Source organism: Grammomys surdaster, unplaced genomic scaffold, assembly GCF_004785775.1.
Source record: "Grammomys surdaster isolate TR1022 unplaced genomic scaffold, NIH_TR_1.0 125574, whole genome shotgun sequence".
Classification (NCBI taxonomy): domain Eukaryota; kingdom Metazoa; phylum Chordata; class Mammalia; order Rodentia; family Muridae; genus Grammomys; species Grammomys surdaster.
In genome coordinates this window covers 646,659-668,634 of record NW_021620421.1, presented here as the reverse complement: position 1 = coordinate 668,634, position 21,976 = coordinate 646,659, and the positions used below count along the sequence as shown (strand labels likewise).

The following is a 21,976-nucleotide window of genomic DNA, read 5'->3' as shown; positions in this document are numbered from 1 at the left end:
GATTTTCTTATATGGTGCTACTTTTTACTTTTTTTTCAAATTCACATAACCATCAACTCCTAAAAATGTAGTATGGAAAATTAAAACAAATTTTATTGGGACTTAGACAGAGAATCTTATACACCTATAAAAGCAGAGATCTTAAGGATGACAAAATCCTAAGTCACTATGTGAGGAGGCTTCTAACTAGGCAGGTTACAACTCTTAGGCAGAGCACATGGCAAAGCAATACAATGATGTTCTCAAAAAACCAGCAAAAGCCCTGTCTCCGCCTAGCACTGGTTCCAAGCAGCAGGAAAGTAGTCACAGGTAGCACGTCTCCATAGACTCAAACTTTAAATACAACAGGCCAAACAAGGTAAGCAAAACTTCAGTTGCTTTCTCTTCTGAAAGATATTCTGTAGCATCCGTGTGTCACGATCACGTCTTTACCATCACACTTCTACAATGCCTAGTGTCATGTGAAGGATTTGTCTTTTTTTTTTTTTAAGAATAATTTACTTTATGTGAGTGCTCTATCTGCATGTACACCTGCATGATAGAAGAGGGCATGAGATCACACAGACGGGTGTGAGCTACCATCTGGCTGCTGGAAACTGAACTCAGGACTTCTGCAAGAGCAGCCAGTGCTCTGAACTGTTGAGCCATCTCTCCAGTCCCATTTGAGGGGTTCTTAAAAAACCAACAAAACAAAACAAAAAACTTTTCCTCATTTCCATTTAGAAATCATCCAACAAACCATTCACTCTGCCAAATGCCATCAGCTCACCATGCTTGCTTTTCTGCCAGTATAGTCACCTAACAGCCACCAACTCTAGCTTACAGGCTATGTGGTGACTCTGCTCTGACAATAGATGAATATGCTGACTTATGAAAACTGATGTGATAAGCCAATGCCTGCCTAGAAAAAAAGGTCAATGAGAAACTCAAGGGGACCTACCAGTGTGGTCTTATTCTGAACAGTGCCCCAATTAAGATACTTTGCTATGTATATGGGGGGGGGGTTGGTGTGTGTGTGTGTGTGGGGGGGGGAATGGTACTTTCAAATGTTATAATTCAAGTCCTAGAGAAGGTACCTCAACTTAGGAAAGAAAATCCCCAGCATGTCAAGGTCACTTTCTGGCATACTGTTACTGTCTGTTTAGCACTCAGAGCACTACATGGTAAAACAGGTCTCTGAACCTTATATAGCCCAAGTAACAACTTATTTTTCCACATTAACTGCCTCTGAAGACTATATGAAATACACTACTTTAAGAGACAGCAAACACACTAAATTCTGGGAGCTTATTAATGTATCTATCAGGCCTGGAAATAGCCTGTGTGTGGTCTGTGTGCTCAGTCAGTAAGTTGCAGGCAGAGCAGCACTTGATGAATGTCGAGACTAGTCCAGTGGCCATAACCTCCAGCAGGTCCCCAGCCACAGCTGTACCTGGCTGTCTGCAGACTCACTGGGCTCCTCAGGACTCTGCAGAGATGGGTTTGGAAGACTCTGATCCAGCTCTAAACTCTCCACGGTGGTTTCACTTTTCCTTTTTCCTTTCTTCTTTCTCTCCAATGGAGTTGGTCCTTGTTCCTTGCTACAAGACATTCAGAATTAAAACTGTTGGGTAGTTTTGAAACTCATTTTAAGGCTATGAAATCACACCCTGGAATTCCAGGACCAATGTGGTCTTGTGCCAGAAATGTGGAGAAACACGAGAAGAAACACCTGCATGGGTTGAGACAGAATTCACTTTATTCATTCCCCATAATGACTGCCATAGCTATGATTAATGTTATAGGAAAAAAAATAGAAATTTCTCTAAAACCTCACTTTGAATTTAAGCCAAAGTCATAACTAGGAAGTTTGATTGCTTTAGACATTAAGAATCATCAATTATAACACATGGGAAGAGTGAGCTTTGTAATCCGTCATCCTCTTCTTTTGAGCACGTTTTATGTAAAAGACCCAGAGTGAGTACTAGGGACTCAAAACAAGCACTGCCCTTGCCTTTGTGAACACGGTAAAGTTCCCCTATAACCACAGCCCTGGGTGGTATACAGAGGATTCCTTGGAGGTGGGCAGTATATACTGCAAGGACCCATCAAGACTCTGACTTGCCTGTATGATAATTTTTTTACATTTGACAAACACCTTGGAAATACTTTAAGTACTGAAACTCTGCTATTTCACCAAAGTCAGTGTTCAAGTATGATATCAAACCTAGAACTCATGTATCTTTCTTGTCCTTCCAGATAATCTGATTAGTGTCTGTATTCCTGATTAATCTTATGCTTTATATACTCAGTATGCACTCAATTAATACTTAGGTCTTAAAATTTTTAAGGAATGGATAACTACATTAATGGATGGATTATCTGCAGAGGCTGGAGAGATGGCTTAGCAGTTAGGAGCACTAGGGGCTCTTACAGAGGAGCCAGGCTTGGTTCCCAGCACACACGTGGAGACACACAACTATCTGTAACTCCAGTTCCAGGGGAGCTGACACCCACTGGTAGCCTCTAAAGGCTAAAATGCTCTATTAGTAAATGTTTAAAACATTTTTTGCATTTGGGAAAATCTTGGAAAGTTTACTTGAACAAAGGCATATATAGAATTCTGAAAAACATTAGAGAGAAACACAGTCTCAGACAATGCTGTAGCTGTATGTCTATGAACATACAGCTGAAGGCAGAGCTCTACGCCCTCCTATCTCCTTTATACCCCACACACTATCACGCTGTTAACAGTTTATTCTCATTTTATTGTGAGAAATATGAAGTATAGTGAGACTAAATGAAATTTCCAGAGTTTCAAGGCTAGTGCACAGAAATACTACGTGAGATAGCTAGAAGAAGAAATGTAGAGCACAGGCCAGAGTTTAGACTTGACACTGTAGGAAAGGAGACATGATGGCAAGAGGACAGACAACTCATGCTAGACACATAGACACAGCCAATGAGGACTCAAGGCTAAGACTGAGCTGAGACCCAGAAGAAATAAACAGTAAGCCTGAGCAAATGACAGAATGTGGAGGCCAAGGAAAGAGTTAACAGTGTGGGTATTCTCCATTAGGAGACTACCTGATGCTGGGAGAGGTAAGGGCAATGGTGTTTAGAGATGGTACTGGGTGCCTGATTACAAAGGGCAGACCCAGAATGCTGGACATCAGTCTTGAATATCCTTCTCTACTCACAGACTCTGCAACTAGGCCAGTGCAAAGTCAGTCCAGTTTTGAAGTCCCAATCCTGAAGTCTGTTTACCTCCTGGAAAAGTTCGCACGCACTCACGCACGCACGCACACACACACGCACACACGCGCACACACACGCACTATTCCAGTCCAAACCAAGGATGTGAATGAAACACAATCCTTTTAGAGGATAATAGACTTTATAAGGGATTTATACCTTCTATAAAGGGTATCTTCAACGTGCCTTTCTGGAGGTTACCCCTGGCAAGAGAATCAATTTTAAATTGTAAAAATTCTTCTGGGAGCTCTTCTGATAGACAAATATGAGAAAGAAGATTTTTTTTGTAACCCTGCAAATGGGACTTTTAAATAGGACATCAAGAATATACCCCCTGAAGTCATCTTCTAGGATGATTCTAGACAAAATGCATTTTCCCAATTTGTAGTAAGTTTTAAAAACCTGAGGCTTGGGGGGTTTAATCATCGAAACATTTTATTAATAATTTCTAAGTTTCTATCATTTCTAGATAGATTTGGTCCATGAATACTTGTTTACTCACTATGAAGAGCTTCAAAAACAGTGACTTGTAACAGCTCATATAATTATATACAGTGCTTGCTTCTATAGGATGTATATAAAATTAGAATGACAGAAATTAGCACAGACCCCAGGCAAGGAGGATGCACAAATTAGTGAAGCATTCCACACTTTAAAAATCTAGAAAAAGACCTTTCATAATATCCAGCTATAGCAATTCTGGGCATATCCCTTAAGAACTCTATATTCCACTACAGAGATACTTACTCATCCATGTTTACTGCTGCTGTATTCACAATAAATAAGAAAAGGAAGCAGTGAAGATGTCCATCTACTAGAGAATGGATAACGACATGGGGACAGGGCATTGACTGATGTTATTTAGGCCCAGAAAGACAAATATCACACATTCTATTTCATATGTGGAGCCTAGACTTTGAATTTTGTTTGTTTAAACTGGGGTACTTGTGGAAGTCAGGAAGCTAGAAAGAAGTCACAAGGTGGGTGACCACAACTAGTGTGAGTGGGAAGTAATTAGGAGGCTAAGCTGGGGACAAGGAGGAGACAAAAGGAGGAGGGGAGAGGGGATGAGTAAGTAACATTACAGATGTTTTACAAAGCCATATGAAAATTTACTTTGTGTGTGTGTGTGTGTTTTAAAAATAAGAGTTTAACTGATAGGGTACCCTAATAAGAAGATAAGCAATAGGTCATCAAACAAAAAGTTCAGTGCCAGCTATGGGATAGCCCCTTCTTGTAGTTCATCAAGAGGGAGCTCAGAGACAGATCCTCCCGCTTCTGTGATCTCTACAATAATGACCAGCCTGTCAGATATGCCCAGTGGTATAACGGGTTGCATGGATGTTGTGGGAATAAACAATGACTTTCTAACTGGAGGTAAGACCTGCTTTCCAGGAGGAAACTCATGCCTGTTATTGCAAATCTGGCCAAGAACCATGGCTGGTGACGGAGAAGCTGCCTTTTAAACCCTTATCCTTATATCCACATATCAGTACAACTTTAACTCCTCATCAGAGTTGTTTCCCCTCCCAGCAGACAGCAATCAATCACAATCAGATGCAGAGACTCACACTACCCAGTTTTTCACATGTATGTTAGGCATCTGAACTCAGGTTCTCATGCTTGCACACTGAGTATTCTTACCCACTATGACAACCTCTCTGCCCCCAAATAACTTAAAAATTTAGTAATTTAGTAATTTTAGTGTGTGCGTGTGTGTGCAGGCTGGGCTATGGTATTCTATTCCTTTTATAACTGACTGGTCTGGAGAGGACAGCTAGGATAACTTGGGAGTTTTTCCTTGAAAAAGAAATAATTTGGGATGATGGGCACTTCCACCTACACCCCCAACCCCCACATACACAACAAAATAAATCTTAGTAATTTTGGAGAGGAGTGGGTAGGAATGTTAATGTCTTTTTATCTACATCATGAAGTCGTGGGAGTCAGGACTCTAACCAGGGATGTGTAGAGAGTAACTGGAGACAGAAAGCCTTGGAACTCTCAATTAAACCTTTTGATTCTAATTTTGAAAGCCAGAATATCCCCAGTTATCAGTTTTTAACTTCAGCTAACTTAAATAGGATCTGCATTGCTTGTAACCAAGAGTTCTGAATAATACAAAGTCCTAACATTCCTTGTTTTAACAGCACTGGAGACTGAGCAAAGCAATCTTACTTCTATAATCCTACCTTTTTAGCTTCTACCCAGAAAAAAAACAAAAAACAAAAAACAAAAAACCAAACCAAACCAAACCAAACCAAACGAAGCCCTAATTTGTAGGCCAGGGAAGGACAAAAGGAAGAAAAAGAAAGATATAAGGGTGTGTGTGTGCGTGAGAGAGAGAGAGAGAGAGAGAGAGAGAGAGAGAGAGAGAGAGATCCATGTTGGCAACAAAATGAAACTTGATTTTATAATAAAACCTGTAACTACTGTAAGAACACATCCACTATGCATTTATAATATACAAGGAACTACCAACATGCAAACTATACCAAATTCTAAACCTGTCTCTCTTGTGTTTTACATGGCTTCATGAACTAAGATTTTTGGGAATCTTTACTTCCTGTAGTTTTTATTAGATGCCTTTCCAAAGAGACACAAACCACAATATTAAGTACTGGATAGACAAGATTTCTTATACTATTCCCCTAACCCCACTTCGGCTCCCAGGTGTTTTTGAGAAGCACGTGTTAGAGTTAGTGCTGTTGTGGAGATGAGAGGGTACATGATGTGTCACAGCACCACATGATGCAGGTCTTAGATCACAGCACCACAGGATGCAGGTCTTCCATCACAGCACCACAGGATGCAGGTCTTCCATCACAGCACCACAGGATGCAGGTCTTACATCACAGTACCACAGGATGCAGGTCTTACATCACAGCACCACAATTATAGGTCTTACTACTTGTGCCCATCCATCTGAAGTACTGAAAGAGTGTATCTATCAAAGTACATTCATCATTTCAAAGTAGTTACTCATTCCATTTAAAAAATTAAAACCTAGCAGGCAGTGATGGTACAGTGGGAACTGTAGTCTTAGCAGGCAAGAATGAGTAAGAATCCTTACAGTGAGGACAGCTCCTGACCCTGGCCACAGCATCCACTGACAAGCAGAAGCTGAGGACTCCAGCACAGGACCATTATTCCACTGGAGAAACAGCTCCTAAGAGAAGAGTCTCAATCCAGCATCCCCCTCAGGCTTTGATACTCCCAGAAGTATGCTGCCAAAATACAGATACTACCCTGAAAAGGCTCATTTGCACATTTCATTCAACTTTCATAGTACCCACATTTAATTCCATCTATAAATAGAGAACAGATTTGGCACAGAAAATAAGGACACTGGTTAAAAGGCACTTGTTTTGGTACAGATGCAATCTGCTGTAGACAAAATGGAGCCAGATCTGTGCTGCCTTGTAGGCTTTAACTTAAATCTGCACCACTGAAACAAAGACCAGCATAAGCTGGTGACAATACAATAAAAACTGAAAGGAATCACAGACTTCTAAGATGAAGATTAAAAGCAACTGAAAATATAAACTTAGTTTATAGAAGAGTCTCAAATGTACAGTGAAGGCAGTTCTATGCACCACATCCTGCTTCTGACAAAAACCTAACTCAGACCTTTTGCCAGTCACTCTTGACCGTGTAAGCAATGGCTACTGAAATCTTGGTAAGAAAAACCACTAAATTTAGATCTGCACATAACTCCCTTAGACCTCTCTGTACTCAATGTATTTTGTTGTTGTTGTTTAATTTTTAATTTGGGAACTTTTAAAAAGTGCCATGTCTTACTATGTAAAGCAGGCTAGCCTGGTAATCTTCCTGCCTCAGCCTCCAAAGTCCTAGAGTTACAGGCATACACCATAATGCCTAGACTCAGATGCTGATGCTTTATATTTTCATAAATTGTTTTCTGAGAGTTTCTTATTCATAAGTCACATGACAGCTGATGCAGTGGTATTTAAGATTATCTCCAAAATCTGTGTTGTCACAAGTCCTCGGGTTCCAAGCTTTCTAGAAGAAACCAACACGGATGAAAAGAAGACAAAACTTCTAAAGTGTTACTAAGCTTACAAAACTCTGCTCTAGGTTGACAAAGCAAAGCAAATTGGGAGAAAGGCTGAAGTAGAGAATGAGGGCTGAAAAACCCAACCACAACACTTCCTCTTTTTTAGCTTTTTATACTTAACTGATGTTAAATACATAAATTTAAATATACCTGACTCCCACACCCCACCATGATAAAATTTCATCTGGGACTATAATTTTCAAAGGATAGTTAAAGAACCTGCTACACTTTTAGGACCACAAATTTCTTAGGGCTTCTCTTAAGAAATCATCTCTTGAATATAGTCAGAGAATTACTTTTCTTAAAAAGCTATCCCAGTTCTCCCTAGACACAGCAAAACCTGAGAGCAGGAGAAAAAGGTGGACAATCCTCTGCTTCGACCAGCATACTGGTTAACTTCTTGCTTTTAAAAGATAAAGATTGGAGAGACAGCTCGGAGTAAGAACATATATTTTGCAAGCATGAGGATCTGGGTTTGAATCCCCAGCACTCACACAGAAAGCCAGGCATGCCTTTAACTCCAGCATTTGGGGGCAAAGAAAGGGGGCCTAAAAGGCAAGATAGAGTTCATTGAGAGACTCCACCTCAAGTAAAAAATGACAGAGGAAGACATTTGTCATCTCACTCTGGTCTCCACGTGTGTGTACACAGATATTTGTACTTGGACACTCATGGGCATATACATGTACACACAGACAGACAGACAGCAAGAACTTGGACAGACATAGGCACATACATGTACACAGAAACAGAGAGAGGGGGAGGAGGAGGAGGGTGGAAGAGAGAAATGAGCCACTCTTACAAGTAGAAATTTCAAACCTAAGCTCTTCCCTTAACCAACAACAGATCCATACCCAAGTTTCTAGTAGTAATCTCTAGTTTAGTCCTAAAGCCTGGTCTCCTGTTCAGGAGCAGACAATCTAAAGAGCTGCACACAAAGTCTTCAGTACTTACTTCCTTTGTACTGAGTAGGAATGCCAGATAACTAAAACGTTGGACAGGCTATGAATTACAAAAGGAAGCAGACATCTTCCAGAGAAAGTCTCTTAGGAAAAAAAAAGTTCACAGGGACATGAAAATAAATGTAAGGTGCAAAAGCTGCCATTAAGGACAGCATCTATTATACCATGAACTGTTCTCTAAAGAAACCTTTCTGAATTGCTAAAATCTGGCTTCCCCCAAGGAACTGGAGATCTCTTATCAATTTCATGATTCAACAGAATCCAATAGCTTTTTCCATGTGTTCACATATGTATAGCACTGTGTGCAAAACTGTACATACATGCCTGTGTATATTTTCTTACAAAAGTAATCCTAATCCTCCTTAGAATATAAGTACAATAATAATAATAACTATTATTATTATTATTAATATAAGCAAGTTATAGTAAATGAAATTTTAATTTCAGAGTCAATGACAAAGCCAAAACTCAGCTTCCTGGAGGGGTTTTTCTTGCTTAAGCTTTATATCCTTAAGGAGGTCAACAAAACACTCAAAACAATCTGGAGAAAAGAGGAAAATTCTGTTTAAAGAAGGCTTTCTTTACTTTGGAGTTTTGGATTCTTATCCTGAGAAGCCCTAAATATCAATCATTATTAATATCACTCTCAGAAAAGGTTACTAGATACTACAGTCACTGTTTAGCTCCAGGACACATTCAACTGCTGCTTGCTGCATCTCAAAGCAAATGAAATCATTAAAGAGAAAAAAAAAGAGTTGGAACCATTTTATTCTTTCAAAGAATACCATTGAGTATGCACAATGAGAGTCTGTGGAAAAGGGGCTAATTCCTACAAATTTTTTTTAACAAGGGTTCTTCCACTTTCATTTTTGACCTTAGTCATGGAAACCTGAAGATCTAACAATGAGGCTCATCAGTCTGTTGTCCTGGAAAAGTCATTTGTCTTTTATTATTATTTCTTAAATACTTTTATTTTTAAAATTATGTGTATGTTTATCTCTGCATTTGAGCAAAAGTGCCCAAGGATGAAAGAAGAGGGAGTCACATCCCCTGGAGCTGGAGTTACAAGCAGCTATGAGCTGCCTGTAACTGAACTAGCATTCCCTGAAAGAATAGAGAGTAGAGGCTTTTAACCTCTGAGCTATCTCTTTATTTCAGAACTATCTTTAATTATAAAGCAGAAACACTACCAAATATTAACGAGTTCATAAGTATCCTACATAAATCTTATTTTGAGGGAGAAGTGTTCTTAAATGCAATTAAATTCAGTATGTAGAATATTGTGCTTGTGTCTGACAAAATTCTTTGTGGTGATCAGCCCCAGGGGACATAAAGGACACAAAGGTACGGTGGTCCTGATCTCAGGCTCTTAACTTTTACTGAGATAAGCAAATCATACACACACCAAAAACAAAGTTAGCCACTGAGAGGGCCTGCTACAGAGACAGTACGCAAGACAAAGAATTGGGGAACGAGTTTATTGGGAACGAGTTCTGACAAACCACTTCTCTGTGGAGCTCTAGTTCCAAGAAAGCAGTATGAGAGGATTGAACTAGAACCTTTTCAGTCTTCTGGGATCTAAAGCCTATAATTTATAATGGAGGCTCCAAGTGCCACAGAAGTCCAGAAGGGGACACACAAGCACATTAATTTGGGGGAAGCTCCACGGAAAAGCTGAGTTTTGCATTTAGACTTGGGATTGGAAAGGAGTCAGGATATTTGGGGGAAAGGGACATTACAGCTGAAACAGGAAGAGCAATTTACAAAACAAAAACAAACAAACAAACAACAACAACAAAACAGTACCCTAAAAGATTAATGAAAACAATCTAGCTGGCAGGTTGTTTCCAGAATTAAAGATGAGAAGGGGTCAGACCTCCAAATTTTTGAGTAAGCAAAAAAAGGAATACAGGTTTGTTCTGAAGGCAACTGTAACAACCAGAAGTTTTTATGCAAATATAAACAAATTGAAGAAGAAATCCCCTTTTCCTGTTCCTATATTTTCATGGGAAAAATATGCTTTACTTTTCAAAAGGGTACAATACTGGAAACATATTTCTTTAACTAGAGACCTCCCTGACCCCTGATTCCAACCACAAAGCAATGTGAGTTCTTTGACCCAATTTATACAATAATAAAGCTGATCACTGCATCTCCATCTCTGTTGGCTATTCCTCAGCTGATTTAGAATCCAGACAGAGGAAAAAGGGTTTGATTTAACAGTAACATTACTGACTGTCAGCATAAATAAGGCAAGAGCAATGCTTCAGAAAAAGTGGCTGGGTTGTAGTAGTAATAAGGAATGAAGGAGAAGAGGCCGAAAGTCTATAAATCAGTGGCCAAGCTTCTGCAGTAATCCAGGCAACCAGTGAATCATTTATAACCATCAAGTACTACCCAGGATTAAAATCAATAACTGCTCAAATAAAAACAAGTACTTGAGCCAATTTCCAAAAGTAAACCACACACACACACACACACACACACACACACACACACACACACACATCTTAAATACTAACTTTTATTTGTTTGTTTTTTGAGACAAGGTTTCTCTGTATAGCTCTGGCTGGTCCTGGAACTCACTCTGTACATTAGGCTAGCCTCAAACTCAGAGAAATTCACCCACCTCTCCTCCTGAGGGCTGGGATTAAAGGCATGCACCACCACTACTCAGCTTAAAAAAAAAAAATCAATATGCTTTCAAAACTAAAAACTGGTTGACTGGAATCATTAGTTAAGGAAACTAAAATAATTTTACAAAGATACAAAAGAAAAGCAATCAAAGGGTCAATAGTCCAAAACCCTATCTGGGCTACACAGAAAAGTATTATTACAAGTTAATGGCATACAGCCCTAAAGTATAGACAAAGCCTGGGTCCATATTTCTAAAGAGATGATGATCCTTCTCTACCTGCCATTCTCCTCCCAAGGGACATCTCTTGGATTTCTAAAGCTCAAGAGTTCACTGTCCTCTATGTTAATAGCCTGCAAAAGGACAAGAACATCTCCAGCTCATTCATTTATTCAGTTTAATTATATCAAAACCACACTCCTTTCATTTAATGCTATAAGGTCTTCATTAGTGAGAATCTTGATTTTGCCTCTACAGTTGATATTCAATTTTGTTTCCTGAAACAACTCCCTCTTTTCCTAAAATAGAATTTATAACAATGTTTACATATTAACTTGTTTGATATCTTATATAATATCAATATGAACTTTAAGGACAAGTCAATAAAATGTGAACATCAGAGACCACCAGAATATGGGTGAGTTCAGATACATACTCTGTAATGTCCTCCAAGCCACAGAGGACAGCTTCCCAAGCTACCCCAATTCTCAAGCACTCACGAGTCACTGCAGTTTTCTGTAAGACTAAAATAAGTTAATCTGACTTTCTTTCTTCAAACATTCCTTTATTAGAAAAAAAAAAGGAAGCTCCCCAAAACAATATACAAGGGAAATGATTGGCAGAAGCAAAAATTACTATGCCATCCTAACCTCATATTGGAGATCAGAGTATCCTCCAATGTTAAATGAGAAGTAAAGCCTCTAAGGTCTTAGTCTGAACACTGATTTACCTGCCCTACTTGGCCTCCTAGGGTGGACGGTATTTTATAGCTATTCTGCAGCTACACCCCTAGAACCCTTCTACACTCGAGTCTCTTGGATAAATAGAAAGGAAATCCTTTTTGGAGTGAATATCATGAAGAACATTTAAGCTTGGATTAAGAATTATCTATCTGGTCCTGACAAACTATCCTTCTGAAAAGGAAACTGGTCACAAAGCAAACTTGAAGTTGCACTTAAAATCCTTTCTAAAACATACCTCTGTGTCCCTACCCAAGACAGGTATGTGATAGTATCTTTATGCTATGTTCTCAAGATTCACATCAATGTCTAAGACTTCATGGTCTGACAGGAGAGATAGATACTTCTCCTCTGTATTTAGACTTCAGAAACAAGTTCATTGAGTTAAGGCATATACATTCTTTTGTTTATATTCCTCAGAAAATCTAAATACAATGCTATGTAGAAACAATTTGAAACAGACATTACAATTGTATTCAGAGAGCAAATATTAATTTCTCTGTGTGAGGAGTGTAGCTGCTACACGTTCTCTCCTGTTACGCACTATATGGTGAGTCTGTACCTAGGCCTCTGACCTACACAAGCCATTATGTTCTTCTCTGGCCTCATTTATTCAGCATTGCTCCAGCAGCTACGGAAGGGTCAGGGACTGTGCCAGACATTGAACTAGAAAATTAGATCAGAAGTGGCCTTGCAACAGAGTGTAGAGCCTGGGAGGAAAGTCAGTTCTCTTGTACATAGAGTTCTGTCTGCCCATGGCCCTGCCAGACTACCAAACCACTGATACCTGCAGCTGTGCCTTCTCTGCTTCTCTACCGCTGTCTCAGTGTCCTTGCTATCAGATCCAGGATGTCCTTACTATGCAATATACTTTAGACAAGTTAACATTTAAACTCTGTTATTGTTGTTGTAGTTTACTTCATTTGTTTTTGGAGACAGGGTTTCTCTGTTTAGCCCTGGCTGTCATGGAACTCACTCTGTAACATCTGTGGCCTCAAACTCAACAGATCCACTTCCGAAGTGCTGGGACTAAAGGCATATGTCACTACTGCCTGGCTTAAATTCTTTTAAATCCAAACTGAATACAAAGAAATTACATGACCAGGAGGTAAGACAGGGTTTATTTTTGGCTGACTGCTAACAGGACATAAAGAACACAAGCATACCATATGAAGAATGCTAAATATTAGGAACACAGACTAAAAAGGACCACTGGAATCTGAAGGTTAGCAATTCTTGGAATTTCCTAAAAGCAAAGTGTTTTTGAAGTATGATTTTGGACATTAGAATTAAAAAATAATTAGAAATTAGAAAATATGCCATTAATGCCAGAAGTTATGTCAATAAGGTACAAAGCTTGGGCCAGCACAGGTATAGTCAAGTCAGGCCTAGAGGTTGGGCTAACAGCAAAGGAAAGCAGCCCCATGAAGGCAAGGGCAAGGAGGAGAGCACACACCTGGCCTTCTTGGACTTTGTCCTGGATCCATACTCAGTGCAGCTCCTCTTCTCTTTACTCTCCTTGGTACTGGAGGCCTCCCGGGGCTTCCGGGGCTTCTTCACACCATCTTTCTGCTTTGTCTCCTTGGGCTCCTTGGCTTTCTTCGGCTCCTTGGCCCTCCTGGGTTCTTTCGGCTCTTTAGGTTCTCGTTTCCTCTTTGGCTTAGGCTCTCTGTCCTTGTTTCCCTTTGTTCCCTCTTGCTCCCCTGGCTCCTTTTTCTTTCGTTTTTTCTTTACTCCAGTACCTCTGCCTCCACTATCCTCCATCCCATTATGGGATGTCAATTTCCTAGAAAAAAGGGTGTCAGCTTCCTCTTCAGTAGTATAGAAGTCCTTCTGGGGCAGACAATGATTGGCAGCTTCTTCGATGTTCTCTCCCTGATCAGGACTGCAATCGAATGGTGATGGAGATTTGTAGTCAAAGTTAACAGAGGCATCCGACATTGGGGAGTGATTCAAAGCTCTTAACTTGGACAACTGTGAAAGAAAAAGAAAGCACATTACTCCCTCACTGCTCCACACAAAGTGTGCTATTAGGTTTGAAGACAGATTTAGTCAGTAAGACGTGAGTATCTGAGTTGCTACTAAGTGTTAGTTCTAGTACACTAGGCCCTGGGATATAGTAGCGAGCAGGACACAGCTACCCGTGGCCTTATGCAGCAGTAGCATAGCACTGATAACATGTCACAGGCCAACATAAGAGCCAGTGAGATGGCTTACAGGCAAAGATGTTCATGTTCAACTTAGAATCCATGTTCAATTCCCTGGACACTTGTAAAGGTGAAAACCAATTGCCCTGCAACCTCTGTATATGCACCATAGCATGCACACCTACACAAATATATCACACACACAAATTCTTATTTTAGTACATAACTAGTATATAAAAATCTGAAGGCTTTTTCTCTATGAGGAAATCTGAGATTGTTTTTAGTATGTAATCTAAAACAGGCACGTCTATGATAGTTCTCTATAAAAAGAAAACAAACAACAACAACAAAATCCTCCAGATGTCATCAAATCCTAGGCATACTGCAGAGCCCTGAATTGGGATTTACAATATTCACACGCAGTGCTACTACTGAAGTGTGTCGAAACTTTCTGCTGTGAACTAAGGTAAGTTCCTGGGGTGAGAAGACAAGATGCTTACACTGCTTCACCTCTCAAAACCCATTCTCATCAGTCACCAAGAAGCATCAACACTGAGGTGGGCTGACTCTGAACAAGTATGATCATTTCAAGTTTTAGTTGTGGAAATGTGGCTCCTGGGGACTAAACTCAGATTGTCAGCATTGGTGTCAAATGCCTTTATCTGCTGAGCCATCTTGCTGACCCACAGTTTTACTTTTGACTATAAGCAAAACTAGGCCTGTTATGAATGTCACTGAATGCTACTCAACTCAATCCCAAATACCTTTGGCCACTTGTGAAAATCAAACTACCCAAATAGGAAGAAACTTTCCTGTGACAGATGCCAGAAGAAGTGTGTCACAGGAGGGAGCTAATGTAGCACCAAAAAAAGAATTTCAAAGCCATTTCTGAGTACAATATAAGCACAGTCTCTCAGTGAATTTTAAGGAAACAATTCTTTGGAGGTAGAAGTTCATCTTATACTTTCAGTCTGGTATTCCAAAAAGTACTTGCCATTTCATAACCGAGGTAAACTGGCAATGGTATGATAATAATGTGGGTGCTAGCTCCAAGGACAGCACTACTCCTCAATCTAGAACAAAGAATGACCTAGGGGAACTTTCCAGGAAGATGGTAAAATTGCATTCTGGTGATAGTTCCGAAACAGCGCCATTTGTGAGTGCTTGCCCTCCTATTAACTAGCAAGTTATAATCCACAAATACTTGCCCAGGTGGTTGTGGCTTCCCTACAGTATTCTGGTTCCCCAAGCTGTACCCACACTTCCTGGCCCACACTGGGAATAAAAACACTGCAAATTCGGCCTCATGTTACCCTGTCTGCTTTTTCTAGTGCCCTTTCCTAGTCCAAGGCTCAAAGCATAGCACTTGAGATTACTGGAGAAAAACAACAAAGAAAAGAAAGGTTTTTCTTTTGGATCTTTACAGTAAGTGAAGTCCTTCTAATAAACTAACTTAAATCCTGTGGGTAACAGCTGTTCTTATAAGACTCAGTGCTTTAAGAAAGGAAGATTCTATGTGCTTGTCCTGGGAGCATTCCATGTCACAGACACCTGGGCCTTAGAAATCACGTTTTCTTAGTGTGCAACAACGGGCAAACTAGGACTGTTCAGTATTCAGCCCCAACAGAACAGCTACATCACCTCCTGTGAGGCTCGGGAAAGAGCTCAGAAATGGGAGCAGAAACAATTTAAGAGTTGAAGGATGGAGAACAATAACATAAAACAATCTTCTAGACATGACACACAGCTCCTGTACCCATGAATTCACAGCAGTGGTAGCTACTTGCTTGAATAAGCCCCACCCCCACTCCATGGCTGCTGGTAGTGGTATAGTCACTAGTGCATTATATTTGTTCAAGTAAATAAACTCCTATTTGCACTCATTCAGGCAATCCAAACTTAAAAGAGGAAAAGGAAATCATAGCTGAACATAGGAGGACGACTTAGATGGGATGGGGAAGGGATAAGAGAGAATAATGGAGAAGACTTTGACCAAAAACCATTATGTATGTGCGAAAATAAAATACATTTTTAAGGGGGATAAACTGAAAAGTAATTTGCTTATTAATGAGGCTTTCAAAGCCTCAAAGACTAAATTTCACCAAGATAGTTTTTTTGTTTTGTTTTGTTTTTTCTGTTTTTGTTTTTGAGACAGGGTTTCTCTGTGCAGTCCTGGCTGTCCTGGAACTCACTCTGTAGACCAGGCTAGCCTCTGACTCTCGAACTCAGAAATCTGCCTGCCTCTGCCTCCCAAGTGCTGGGATTAAAGGCGTGCACCACCACCATCCGGCTCACCAAGATAGTTTATTCTAGGTCAGAGTGAGACTGTCATGACAAGGTCTCTTTACTCATGCAGAAGTCTTTTCAAAGATGGAGGTAAGCAGTAGCAAATAGAATTAAGTCCAGAGAAAATAACTACAGCAGTGCTAACGTTCAGTGCACAAGGTCATACAGAGATACTAGGATGACATAAGGCACAGGGCCTCATTTGGAACCTCTACAACCATCTAACAAGGTAAGTGTGAAGGTGCCCAGTCTATAGAGGGAGAAGTGGGAGTGGAGATTGTAAGAATGTCCCCGGACCATACAGCTAGTGAGCAGACAACTGTAGATTTGAAATCTGACAAACACTAATGTATATTTTCATGACTACCCAGGGAACCATAACAGGTTATTAGGTCACCAGGCCAAGCCAGATGAGACTTGATTAAACATGTTAAATATGAGTATATACATTGCTTTGGGAAAGGTCAGGTAGTCTTTGCTAAATATATATACCTACCTGCTATCTACAAAGTTCCGCTACCAGGAATCATAGATAATTATCAGGGAACAATCCCCAACCCACCCCTACACACACTAATTATTATTTTTACAGATAAGAAATAAAACAACTTGTCAAGGCTAAACTCCTCAAGTGACAGAACTAGTGCTTTCTAAAGGGGGAAGCACAATTATCTGATGTTGAAAGGGGAAGTGGTGAGTATTAGTAAACAAAAAAATTTTTAATTTAAATTTTGGGGTTAATACATGGAAGCATTTTTTATGTTGGGAACTTGGAAAAGATTCCTGAGGAGGAAAAAAAAAAAAAGCAATACAAAAACATTTCTTTCATGTTTGTCTCTTCTGAGACAAAAAGCCCCAGAACAAAATCAGATGTCAGTATCTCCACTTTGAAATGGCTATAACAGGAACAACTTTAGAGATGGTAGACCACAAGGGACCAACAATAATTTGCTTCATATCACCAACTTAAATAGGGGCAAGAGTCTAGGAACAGGGTAAAAACAGAAACAAAAAGGGGCTGTTAAAAAAAAAAAAACAGAAAACAAGTGGTGCTCCTTTGATCTAACTCATTAAGCCACAACACTCCTCGAAAAAGTTAAATCTAGAGGATTAATTCAAAAGGGTCAAAACAAATGAAACAATTACAGTCCAAGGCAATGGTTCTCAAATTAAGAAAAGTCCATTTAGTACATTATCACAGGCAAAAGCCTAGGTTAAAGGAAAAATGTACACACACGGTATGTATGCATACATGTGTACTGCTGACGAGGAAGCTGATAAACTTTTTCCTATGTCACTGATGTCCCATAATGGATGGAGGATAGTGGAGGCAGAGGTACTGGAGTCAAGAAGATCTAGAAGAAAAACGGGGGGGGGGGGGGGGCAGAGAAGCAAGAGGGCACAAAGAGAAGCAAGGACAGAGAAGCCAAGCCAAGAGACCAGGAGAGCCCAGGATCTGATCTGAAGAGGGCCAACTTGGTCCATTCTTGTCAGTGAGTCCATCAACAGACAGACCTCACTTCCCTCTCAAGAGGCCCAGAAGTCTTCACCCTGGCGCTAGAGTGTCCTGCTTCATTTGTGTACCTCATAGGCAATGAGTCTACCTTCTTTTACTATTCAGGCCTTTATTCTGACCTCAAGTGCATATTTCAGATACAAAATCAATAGAACGATTGTGCATGCATGTGTGGGGCAGGGAGTGTCCTGTAAAGGTCGGTATATTAAGACACAAAGGAAGAATCTTGTGCTCAGAGGAAGGAGTTGGAGAAAGTCCATTTTAAATCCTTTTGATTCATGAAGACAATGTTTTAAACTGCCAAACTGAAATTCTGAAAAGAGTCTTCCAGAAAAGCAACTGAAAGTCTGTCTGGTGTCAGCCTTGCTCTCTGTCAAATGCTGCTGAAAAGTCTCACCGTCAATTGTTTACTCATCCACATTATCTGGTAGTCTTCCTCACTCACTATTTTCAACCAGGGCTTATGATCCAGCAATGTATTCTGGTGGTAAACACCTTCCTAGAGATCTGAACTCACCTTTCCCTCTGAGAGGACAAAAACTGTGCTAGGAACACGGCAGCCAGCTAAACCTACTACTTATTCTAGTTCACCTTTTGCCACCACAAAAACTGAGCACTCCACTCTAGGCCACCCTTTTGTCCCTTACTCCTAGGTACTTCCTGAACCTGCCTACGCTTACTCTTTCCTTCCATGTTGGTTCTTTCACACAACTTGGCTGACCCCAGAGGCCCTGTTCTTTCTAAAATACTTTAAGTCCTTTGGGGGGGCTGATATTACCTGTGTCTCTATATTTAACACCAGACTACCACCCTGCCATCCACACTGTAAAATCCTGGTTCTTTTGAATCATGTGCCCTTCTCTATTTCAACTGCCTCTCTGTAATCAGACTATGTATTTCTTTAGAAGAACATTTAAGTCACTGCTGCATCTGGCCTGAAGTGAAACTTAAATACTTCTTGCAGAAATGTGGAAAACTCAGCAATATGTGTTTACTGAATGAGTCATGTCCACATTCATCCAAGGAAGAAAACATGGTCTAATGGTCTCACAGTCTGCGATTCCCATTGCTCTCTGAATTACTCCTCCCGATTCTATCACCTTTGTGTTTTCTCAGGGACAGAAAATGACAGCTATGCCTGCTCAGTACTTACTCATGGAAGTAAGGTCCTCCCAAAGTCATCTGGTCTATAATATCTCCTGATTATGGCTCCAAGTTTTAGTATTATATTTTAAAACTGGATTAATCGATCTAGATTACTAAAGTACACCAGTCTTTTTTTTTTTTTTTCCCCAACATTTCCTTTGGCAACAAAGTCAATTTTTAAAGCCTTCATTATTGACATGCCACCTGTTATGCTCCTTCTGGTTAATAAGAAGCTTGATTATTTATTGCTAGATTTTGATTAACTTGTAAAAAAAAATCTGTCACCTCATTTTAAATTTCCTTGATAAAATTCTGAACAAGGAAAGGAGAAAATTTAAAAATCAAAATGCATTTATGTGCATTTTTCTTCAAAGAAGTGGAAAAATGAACTAGAAGGGATGAGGATTTTTTTAAAAACAAGAATGGATGTTTTTAAAACAGGTTTTCCCTCCTCCTTGCTTCTTTCTCGAATGCTGGGGATTATCCAAGCCAAGCAAGTGTTCCACCTCGGAGTTACATCCTGAGCCTACTATTCTGTGTTGCTTCCAACATTTCAGAATCATGGTTAAAGTTAGCTTGATCGCTAGTCACACTAATGATATAATACACTAAAGATTTTCTTGCTTTGACATATCAAATACTAAGTATTTAACTATCTCATTTAATCCTTTTCTACACAGTGAAAAATGAGGCTAAACTTGCTTCAAGATCCTAAGTGGTTCAGTGGGAATTTTAATCTCATTCTATGAAAACCAAAGCCCTTCCTATACATCCCTAAACTGTATGACTACAGACTGTTTTATCTCCAGTATTCATTTCTAGTTCATGTTCTTTTTGGACATATGTCAGAGTCTACCTTAGGATACATGGCAGGTAGAAGTTTTCTGTGGTGCTTACTACCAACTGAAAGAGAAATCCAATGTTTAGGTAGAAGCACTACTTTTCCTATGAGAACTGATACAGATGAGAATAATTTCTCCAGGTCAAGCTCCCCAACAAGGGCCACCTAGAGGGTAGGCTTTCTGGTATCCTACATTTCCCTATATAGGATCCCAAAGGAGGAGACTGGAAAAGAAAGAGTGACCAGTCCCACCCAACCCTTAACTTGCATGGGTCCCAACTCAAGACAGAATTCAGACCCCCTGACTCTACTCCCCAAACCCGGTTTCTAGATGATCATCCAATTCTATAAAAAAGAAAGGCCATGTATTATAGACAGACTGTGTAAGAGGCAGAGACACATCTTTTACATCTCCCAGCCACACTGGTACTGGTGAGTCACACTGGCCACAGTTTTAATTAGTTTATAGTTAAAAGAATACTTCTAGGGCTAGTGAGGTGTCTCAGTGAGTGAAGGCGATTGTTGAGTTTGCCTGGCGACCTGAGCTTGAGTTTGACGCCCCAAAGCTCCCCAGAAAGGTGGAAGATAAGAAATGACTCCACAAACTTGTCCTCTGACCGCTACACATAACCTACTCATAAACTACACCTGCCTACACAAACATCAGGTATACACACACACGCACACAGACACAGACACAAAGGGGAAAAATACTTTTAGCAAACTAAATATCCAAAAATGATTAATATATAAACTATAGAGAATTGGTCACATAACTCAGAAAAATATGAAGAGCTGGTCTGAGAGGAAGCGTTCCCACCAGACTAATGTTTAATGTTCTGATTCAGTTTAACTACACTGCTCCTATATGGGCATGACTGAAGCAAAAGGGAAGCTCCATGCACTAGTCACTCAGAGCTCTGTCCTTCTGTAAAGAATGAAGAGCACAAGCAACAGGCAACCGTCCGTGAGAGATTAAAATGTGAGGCACAGCCTATCCTCTGTAGCAACGAACAACACTTAAAAGAAATGGGACCACTTACTTGCTTCTCTTTCTTCTGTATTTTCATTTTCATCAATTAAGGAAAGACATTTATTTCTATAAAACATAAAAAGGTAAAGATTATAATAAGTCCCACAGAAAACACCTATATTCCTTCCAGATGGACTGTCCAACTATGTCCAGACCTCTAAGTCTACACGTACCTCTCACCAGGTCCAATTTACTGCTCCAGATGGAATGAAGTACAAAAGAGGTACTACCTTTACAGATCAGGTCATTTATAAAAGACGCTGGCATATCAAAGCCAGGTAACTAAAACCAGAAATAAAAATAAAGGGCATAACTTTACTAATGGAAATGAGGAGAAAGTACAAACAGGTAAGCTTCATTCTTTTGGAGGAATATATATATATAAGTTGCTGTTTTCTTTGAAGTACAGTTTCTTAAACTGTGGGCCATGATGACACATAGGGTTACATAAATAAGTGTGGAGATCAAAAAAAAAAATTGGCAACAGTGAAAAGTTTCTGAATGGCAACTACCAAAAATTAAGAATCAAATGAATAATGAAGCAAGATTTCCTGGTAGTATTTGCCTGTTTGGGTCACATGACTTCACAGCAGCCTTGGTTTGGAACACACATTTTTCTCTGCATTGAACTCACCATTGCATGACTAATGAACCATGGAGCTAATGAACACAACTATGTATGATGCTGCAGAGCGTTCATTACCATACAAAGTTTTCTTCTTCTCTCAAAACAATGGCTTTAGTATAGAAAACTAAAACTTTAGTATTTTCCTATTAGTATTCCACAGCATATAAATGTCAAATTAGTCTATTTTGGATTGTTTTACTTTAAAGTTTGATTTTAAAAATTGATTTTAAGAATTGCACCAATAAATTACATTTAAAATATAAAGAACTGATCCAAGAAAAAATAGAGATATCAAACCAAACCAAATAGTATCACCACTACCAACTACAAAAAACACCCACCACAACAAAACCACAAAATATTCCATAATTTATATCTGGTGCCACAAATTAACATGGTCAAATAAGCAAGTTCCCAACATTATCAGGAATGTGCAAAAATGGGCCCTATTTACCACACTAATGGCTAATGGCACTTTTTTTCAAGCTTTCAGAAAACCTTTCAAACCAAG

At 39.7% G+C, this 21,976-nt stretch overlaps 1 protein-coding gene across 1 annotated transcript in view; it reads right to left on the bottom strand.

Moving 5' to 3' along the window:
- Chd6 (chromodomain helicase DNA binding protein 6) overlaps positions 1-20,903 on the bottom strand; it is a 117,938-nt gene extending 97,035 nt beyond the window's left edge. The window contains exons 1-3 of the mRNA XM_028786754.1: positions 20,848-20,903; positions 13,325-13,842; positions 1,433-1,580 (exon numbers count right to left, since the gene is read on the bottom strand). Of these exons, the coding sequence (XP_028642587.1) occupies positions 1,433-1,580; positions 13,325-13,842; positions 20,848-20,880 (699 nt within the window). The 5' untranslated portion in view covers positions 20,881-20,903. The remainder of the gene's footprint in view (positions 1-1,432; positions 1,581-13,324; positions 13,843-20,847) is intronic.
- Positions 20,904-21,976: the final 1,073 nt, after the last annotated feature.